The sequence below is a fragment of the Silene latifolia genome, chromosome 3, assembly GCF_048544455.1.
Source record: "Silene latifolia isolate original U9 population chromosome 3, ASM4854445v1, whole genome shotgun sequence".
Lineage (NCBI taxonomy): Eukaryota > Viridiplantae > Streptophyta > Magnoliopsida > Caryophyllales > Caryophyllaceae > Silene > Silene latifolia.
Window position 1 is genome coordinate 8,315,398 of NC_133528.1, and position 8,551 is coordinate 8,323,948.

General features: G+C 33.0%; 1 protein-coding gene across 1 annotated transcript; it reads left to right on the top strand.

Annotated features, from left to right (window-relative positions):
- Positions 1–2,278: 2,278 nt before the first annotated feature.
- LOC141647044 (protein trichome birefringence-like 41) lies at positions 2,279–6,410 on the top strand. The gene is made up of 5 exons (XM_074455079.1): positions 2,279–2,774; positions 3,230–3,401; positions 5,221–5,396; positions 5,644–5,802; positions 5,987–6,410. Exons 1-5 carry the CDS (start codon positions 2,500–2,502, stop codon positions 6,279–6,281), a joined length of 1,077 nt encoding a protein of 358 aa, XP_074311180.1. The 5' UTR covers positions 2,279–2,499; the 3' UTR covers positions 6,282–6,410.
- Positions 6,411–8,551: the final 2,141 nt, after the last annotated feature.

An 8,551-nucleotide genomic window follows, 5' to 3' on the forward strand; every position in this document is an offset into this window, starting at 1 on the left:
AACTTGGCAAACTCTTTTTATCCCAAAATAAACAATTACTTCAAGATAGAGATTATATAAAATGTTTGAGTATACTCCTACAATGAATGGTTGAAAATGTCGTAAAAGGAAAGACAAGGAAAGACATGAATGGTTGAAAATGTCATAAAATGTTTTTTTTGACTTAAAGTAATTGCCTTGAAATTAAATTTAGCTTTTATAAGTTTTATTCAGAAAAGTTATGCTCCTATAAGTTCACTTTAACTCAGTTCTTATAAGTTCACTATCTCCTATCCGTTTAGCTCAGCTCTTATAAGTTTAGTAGGAAATTTAAACTCCTATAAGTTCAGTTCAACTACATTCAGTTCAGTTTAGTTCAAATCAGCTCAGATCCACTCAGTTAAGTTTAGTTCAATTCAGCTTCTATCAACCAAAAAAACAGGGTCTAATTTCAGTTTTGAAAAGTTAAGTTCGATTCATTTCCATTTTCTCTAGGTTGAAAGGAGTTGAACTGAATTGAACTAAACTTAATTAACAAACTGAAATGAGCTGAATGAAACTGAAAAGAATTCAAATTAAGCCAAATAAAATAAGGTTACTTTAGTAAAACTCCTATAAATTCAATAATTAAATTAAACAGGTACAAGACCTTGCTGTGTAACTTCACAAACTTGTACTCACAAAAGAAATTGTGTTTATACATATGTCGTTATTGTTTTAATTTCAATATATAGTGCTTCCTTTAAAAGTTGGACTACCTAGAGAAGCTTTATTTTCACGCATCCTTCATTATCTAAGAAATTAAAACTAAGAAGAAACTAAAAAAAGTAGCATTATTTTAACGTACCTAATTTTGATGTTGATTTGCATTAAATTTAAGGAAAATAATATGACAAGACTACGAATATGAATCACAAACAATGTGGGGGCTTTTAGCCTACCTATAATTTACACATGCATGCAATATATCCAAAACTCAAATACTACGATGCTATTGGTTGCAAATTGCCTACAACATAATTATTCTTGGAAATACTAGATGCTACTTGTGTTGTTGTTTGTCTTCTCAAAAGACAATTTGACTTCTAATTCAAGTAAAAGAAACATTGAAAAAAGTTGAAAGAAATTGAATAATGAGTAGATATTTAAAAAGACGGTTTTATAATAAGCTTATTGTGAGACCATTATGCTATTTAATGTTAAAAGAATACAAAACATAATAATATGAGTAAATATGTTTAACTTGAAATGATTTATTAACAAAAATAAGTCAACATTTACGATAAAATTGATACGTTCATCATCATGAAACCTATACGGATCAAAGAGTTTCTTTACGTGACGATTAATATTGAAAGAGTTGCTAAAAACACTTGAGTAAGTATGGAAAAAGTAGCTTTTCAAAATGAGGCGTCTCTCAAAGTTAATGTTAAAGAGTATATATGAGATTTAAAAATGAGTATCTGGAAATTCGAGTACAAGTTATCGAGTGATGAAAAAATAGATGCACTTTTTTAAAAAAAAAAAAAATTAAGACTATCAGATTAAGGAAAAAAATTTCGTAAAATGATTTTATAGTTTTAACTCTTATAGTGATCTATTCCTAAAATAAAAATTCTTGTTTCAGACAGGCCACTTTCGTCTGAAATAATAAGTCGGGTTTGGAGAACATTTATGGTAAAATATGACCATAATGGTCCAGCTACTATGTACGGTACAACTTTGGGTGATTGTTTCTTTTTTTCAAAAGCAGTCATATTTGGCTTAGAGCTAGTCACGGGCCGGGCCGGGCCAGACACACCACACTAAGCTCTCAAATGGCCCGTGAAAGGGGTGCTTCGGGCCGGGTTGAGAAGGCTGTTTCCCAGACCCGGCCTTTGGTGGGTCTTAGGCAGGCCGTGGCCTGTGGGTGGACCGGGCTAGCGAACCTATCTATTTTTTGTTTTGTCAATGGGCGGTCGGATTTTAAAAAAATAGAATACGGACACGACCCGTGTATTAAGACGGGCCTGATGGTTCAGGGGCGGGCTAGGTCGGCCAGGCATGTTATGACCCGTGAGGCGTGTGAGGTCGGACTGGCTCGGTGCTTTGGCCAGGTCTATATAAAGTGGTGTCAAAACCCGGTCTATTGTTTCACGTGAATTAGTCTGTCTTAAGGGAGATCATGTGAAACGCTAATTACCATGTGATTGATACAGGTGGTCAAATTCATGAATTAATAATTGATTTCCAATTTCCAAATACCTCCAAAATCCACAATTAAGAAGACAATTTTACGAAAAATCATAATTAATGTAAATGGACCATCATATATATAAACGGTACGTAATATAAAAGACCCTCCTCCCGTATAATCCTAAACTTCCTAAATTAATTTTAGACGCATTTATTCTTTTAAAAATATAATACTGCGTAATTAATTCTTGTAAAAATATAATAATTAGTGTAATTATTCTAATATAAAATACCATTTTACACTACATATTCATACTCGTTTTATTTTCAAAAATAATACTGTAAATGACAAATTATTGTAGGAGAAAAATGGCTCAAATTATTTGGCTGCGTGTTATATTCTCGTTATTATTATTGTTACGAAAATCAAACGGAGAAGACGGTCCAGTAAATAGTTGCAATTTATTTGAAGGAAGTTGGATTTATGATGATAATTATCCATTATATGATTCTTTTGTATGTCCTTTTTTAAGAACACAATTTGATTGCAAAAAAAATGGAAGGCCTGATAATGATTATCTCAAGTATCGCTGGCAGCCTACTGGGTGCAATCTCCCAAGGTACGCAACTCTTTTAGTGAATATTCCCTTTTTTTTTTTTAGGGACGTGATCGATTCAGGTCTTTGGATGGTACTCAATTTCAGTATAGGCCAACTTAATTCTAGTCGGGTTTTTCTGTTTTTGTGATAAAGAGATGTATTTTAGAATTGCTTTATTTTTCAAAATTCTGCTCACATATATACGAGCAACTTTGAAATAAGGCAGTTTTAAAAGAGAACGTAAAAGTTATATAAAATAGGTGGTTTTGAAATTAAAATAAGTAAGAAATCACTACCTCGAAAGAAAAAAATCATGTTGATTGATTATTATACTCAACCATCAAGTTTTGGTAGAAAGTATAAGAAGATTTAAAATAGTCACTAAGGTTCAATCGATGGTTTAACGTTGTTCACCTCGACAACCCATCAAGTTGATCAGTATTATTAGAAAACTCATATAAGAGCGTTATATACAGATTCGATGCACAAGATTTTATGACGAGGGCAAGAGGAAAGAAGATATTGTTTGTAGGGGACTCGCTAAGCCTGAATCAATGGCAATCACTCACATGCATGCTTCATGCAGCTGTTCCTGACGCAAAATACAATTCTGTCCAGCAAAAGCCTATGTATTACTTCGATTTTCCTGTGAGTCACTCACGTTTTGTATGTTTCATCCATGCTCATGAGTCATGTGTGCTTTTGTCTTGTTTAGTAGAGTAAGTCTTACTTAAAACACGTGGTATCCGTCTTAAGTTAAGAGTCCTGAGTCCCGACATATAAAAAGTGACTGACTACTAGTTTATTTTCTAATACAGAAAGTATTACGGTTACAAAAAGTGACCATTAATAATAAAAACTACAACTAATATTGTCATTTTGTAATAATAAACTAGTGGTAACTTTTCATCAGAAAGTATCACACAGAGATGGGTGGTCACTTTTTATTGAGTTTTGATTGAAATCTAAATTATACTAGTAAAATACTAATATCGATTTTTCTAATATATGCTCTAAGAATAAATGTTAAAAAAGATTTACAAGATTATTTTGTTAAAATGGTAAAAAAATAAGTTTGTACATCAATTTCTCATAAAATATTCTTGTAAATCTTTTTTCTAATTAGATTTTTACGCGTGGCGTTGAAAAAACGTACTAGTATTATATGTTGTTTTAAAATGAGTTTGTCTTCAAATAAGTAAATCTCAATCAATAATTAAACGGATATTTCCCATGGTACCCTCAAATTTTGGCAGATTACACATGGTACCCCTCCTTTTATGTTTCTACACATGGTACCCTTATGTTTACTTTTTTCTTTCCCAAAATATCCTTTGCCAAACTTCCGTCATAACACCGCTAGTCCTATTACCTAAATCCTTAATTAATCTTCTAAACAAACAATTAATACCTAAATCCACATATCACCTAAATATAAAAATGTGAACCAAAAAAAAATAAAAAAATCCCATCACAATCAGACCCAACGACCACCCCAGGCCCGCCGCACCGAAGAGCCCAGACCAACCACGCACAAGGTGGTCCCAACCCATCCTTACCACTCGAAATCCGCATCACAACCAGATCTACACATTCGACACACCCTACCACCACATACCATTCGACACACCACTACCACCACCACCACCACCACCATCACCACATACTATCAATTCAAACTCAATCACACATCACCATTTGCAAACCACCTCTCATTATTCTTTGCCCCAAACAAGAATCATCAACACCCACCAACCACCACTAACAACCAACACTCAACACCAAGCACCACAATCGTGACCCACACTGGCAAGCAACAGGTCACCGTCAGCCGACAAGTCAAACCTGCCACCGGCGGGCCGGTCCACTCCCACACCGAACGTTTTATTCCTTTTCTTCTACCCTTTAAAATTACTATTCACCTCCAAAATCACCACATAAAATACCAAAAAATTCCTCCTTAAAACAAGAAAACTCTTTCCCCTCCCCTCAAGACACCAGATCTGATCGTTCAAGGGTGGGGCCATGGGTTTAAAATGCGTCACTGGCGAGTAATAAGAGATAGCCACGTCGCCGGCGAGCGGGCGACAAAGTGGCGTCATCAGTGGTGGTGGTGGTGGTGGTGGGATTGGATGATGTCGTTGGTTGTGGTGGTGGTGGACTGTGGTAGTGGTGGAGGTGGTGGTAAAGGGATGAGTGAATTTAGGCTTAAATATGTAAGAAGATGAAGATTAGTGATTAGAATGAGGATGTATTATGGGTAAAAGTAAGAGGCAAAGTAGTGTTTAGGGGATTAAACTAACGGCGTTATAACGGAAGTCTGATAAGGGTATTTTGGGAAAGAAAAAGGTAAACATAAGGGTACCATATGTAGAAACTTAAAATGAGGGGTACCATGTGTAATCTGCCAAAGTTCGAGGGTACCATGGGAAAAAACCGATAATTAAATGTTTGACTTTGCATGCAGGAATATGAATTATCAATAACTATGCAATGGCATCAATTTCTAGTAGATATTGATGAGGAAAATATAGGACGAGTATTAAAACTTGATTCTATAAAAGGTGGTGATGCATGGAAGGATTTTGACTTATTGGTCTTCGATAGTTGGCATTGGTGGTTTTACAAGCCTCCTAATCAACCGTATGTCCTCCATTTCATATTTTAATTTACATAAAATTGAGATTTTAACGTAACAAACGGGCTTTTATAAGGCGATTTTACAAATCGTAATATAAAACCACCTTTATTTATCAGAAATTCAGAATAAGCATGTAAATTAACCCGTAACTTATTATATAAGGGTAATTAAGTAAATTAATAAGCGATTTATAATAATGTTAAGAAGCGGTTTAATTGTTTTACGTAAATTTACTTAAATATATTGCAGGTGGGATTTTATTCAATTTGATGGTAAAATTATAAAAGATATGGACCGAATTCAAGCATTCCAAATTGCATTTCAAACATGGGCAAATTGGGTGGACTCGGAAGTGGATCATTCGAAAACAAAAGTGTTTTATCAAGGAATTTCAGCTTCACATTATCAGTAAGTTTTAATCATCGTCTTAAACTTAATACGACCCAATCCAAATTGTACCATACACGATATAACCTAACAATTTTATACCTATAAACGTATATCAAACACTGAGTTGACCTAATCTGAAGTGACCCGAAACATTTATGAATTATAAAACCGCCTTATGGATTATTTTCTTCACATATTATAGTGGGGCGGATTTTGGGAAGCCGGGAGCAAGAGATTGTGGATCGGAGCTCAAACCGGTGATGGGCTCAACTAGCCCAACAACACAAAGCCCAGGAGAAGAGATAGTGAAGAATATATTGGCCCAAATGAAAACTCCAGCTTTATTTCTAGACATAACATTGTTAACTCAATTAAGGCCTGATGCACATCCTAAGTCATATGCTGACCCTAGGCATCCTGTTCTAGGAGATTGTACTCATTGGTGTCTCGCTGGTGTTCCTGATACTTGGAATTTACTCATGTTAGCGTCTTTGTAATTACCTTTTTCCGTCTCAGTTATTTTTTACTTTTTATATTCATAGTGAGAGATATTTTGTTAAAGGTAAACAAATGATTGAGATGAGAGAGAGTATTATTTATACAATTCATTATTAGTTTATTGGTTCTTCTGGCATGTGAGTTGTGACATAAGAGCATAAGTGTATTTGTTAAAAGTGTTTTAGGATACATATTAGAAAATTACTGTTATTTTTCATCAGAGTATATCTTACTCACTCTGTCTCGATCATTTGTTGTCTTTTCTATTTTGGGGTGTCTCAGTCATTTGTTGTTCATTCTATTTTAAGAATGAACTTGATGAGTAATTTGATCACTCTCATTCAATTTGTTCCACTTGTCATTTAGTTATTGGTTATCTCCTCTTTCCTTGGTCTTTGTGCCAAAATCAAAGGACAACAATTGACCGGAACGGAGGGAGTACATTTCTTTAATTCATTTGGCATGTAACATGTTCATTGGTGTAATAGGAGTATAAATCATGGAAGCAAATATTGTGTTATTGTGTTCAGCAAGTCTTATTTCAGATGGGTGGTATCCGTCTTAAGTTCAGAGTTAAGATAAATAATACTCCCTCCAATTTTCTATTATTTTTCCTCTCTCATTTTTCACACTAGTTTGATTATCTTCCCTCTTTTTTTTTTTGTAAGTTTTATTAATTCTTTATTATTTTCTCTCATAAAAATCAACAAATTCCACTATTTTATTCATTCTTTATTCATTATTCATTCTTTATTATTTTCTCTCTTCTATAAACTTCACAACTTACACTATTTTATTCATTCTTCCCATTCTTATTTTTTGTGCACAAAAGAAAGGGGAACATAAAAGGAACTTGGAGGGAGTATTTGATTATTTTTCGAAAAAAATGAGAATATTTTCAGATAAACCTTTTATCGTTAAATGTTCCCTTTATCATAAAAAAGTGACATTTTTCTCGTCTTAAGTTAAGGCCGTCTAAAATAAGAACTAGTTTTAAACCCGTGTAAAATTACACGGGTATGTATTTGGACCGGTATTAATGTTTTTAGATGTATTTTTTTTTTTACATTTCTATTGTACTTATCTAGTTGGTCTAAATCAGCGATCTACATAATTAATGTTTAAACTTGTTACAAATATTTGTTCACGTGGAATGGTTTAAGAGGAAATAACAAAGGATATATGTATTTTTTTAAATATATCGTACTATCTAGTTTTTAAAAATTATGCATGTAATTTATTCGCATTATATGTAATTCAATCCCGTAATTAAATGTAATTCCTTCTCGTAATTATGTAATTTTATTATTATTATTATTTTTTTAAATTATGTAATTCATTTATTTGTAATTAGTTTCAATTATTCCGATTTGTAATTCATTCCTCTTATATGCCATTAATTTCATTTATTCGGATTGTATAAAATTATTTCATAGTATTTCTTCTAAGACAGAATTTGTCGCATGTTTATATAGCCGGATTCTGAAGAAATAAATACATTGCACACTAACGGGCCCCACCATAACATGTATTTAAAAAAAAAAAAAAAACTGAATTAGTGATGTGGCACGCCCTGGATTGAGTATTGTCTTCTGAATTAATAAAGATAAGATTTGTATATACCATTTTGTGTTTATTAATCATAATGTTATAAACATCTACAAAAGGCATTATTGCATTAATAAACAATGAATTTTAGTTTAAATTTTTGATCGTATTAGAGATCAGTTTTCAACTTTTTTTTGGTTTACAAATAAACTCGCAGCCGCTATCTTCGTTAATCTTAAAATTTTCGGCCATATTTTTGACGTGATTTAAAATTCTTATTATGTCGGCTGCTAGCTAACTTGCGATGGAATGTCGTACTATATATAATATGATTTGGATTTCGGAATGCGTGTGAGCAAAAGTTTGACTTTCAAGCACAAAGCGTGAATAATTTTTGTGGGTTATTTAGGCATTTTTTTATGCATGTGCATCAATTATGTGAAGAGTTCACGATTTGTGACGGAAAAAATGTGTCCAATTTATGAGAAAGTGTAATCATTAAAAAATTTATATTTATCATGTAATGGTTATAATTATTTCTACCATCTTTGTTTAAACACAAATTCTCATTGAAGACATGACATATCCGTCACAAGCTGAAGACGGATACCATTTTACCTCACAAAGTACCCACTTTTTCTCTCTCTGCAACACTATTCATGTGGTCCCCTTTCTCCACTAACCCATTTTGTTACCATTTTATCTCACAAAATATCCGTCA

Coding starts and splice junctions, on each gene's coding strand:
- LOC141647044 (XM_074455079.1), top strand. CDS start 2,500: ATGACAAATTATTGTAGGAGAAAAATGGCTCAAATTATTTGGCTGCGT. Junction 2,775..3,229: donor ACTGGGTGCAATCTCCCAAG/GTACGCAACTCT, acceptor CGTTATATACAG/ATTCGATGCACAAGATTTTA. Junction 5,397..5,643: donor TACAAGCCTCCTAATCAACC/GTATGTCCTCCA, acceptor AATATATTGCAG/GTGGGATTTTATTCAATTTG.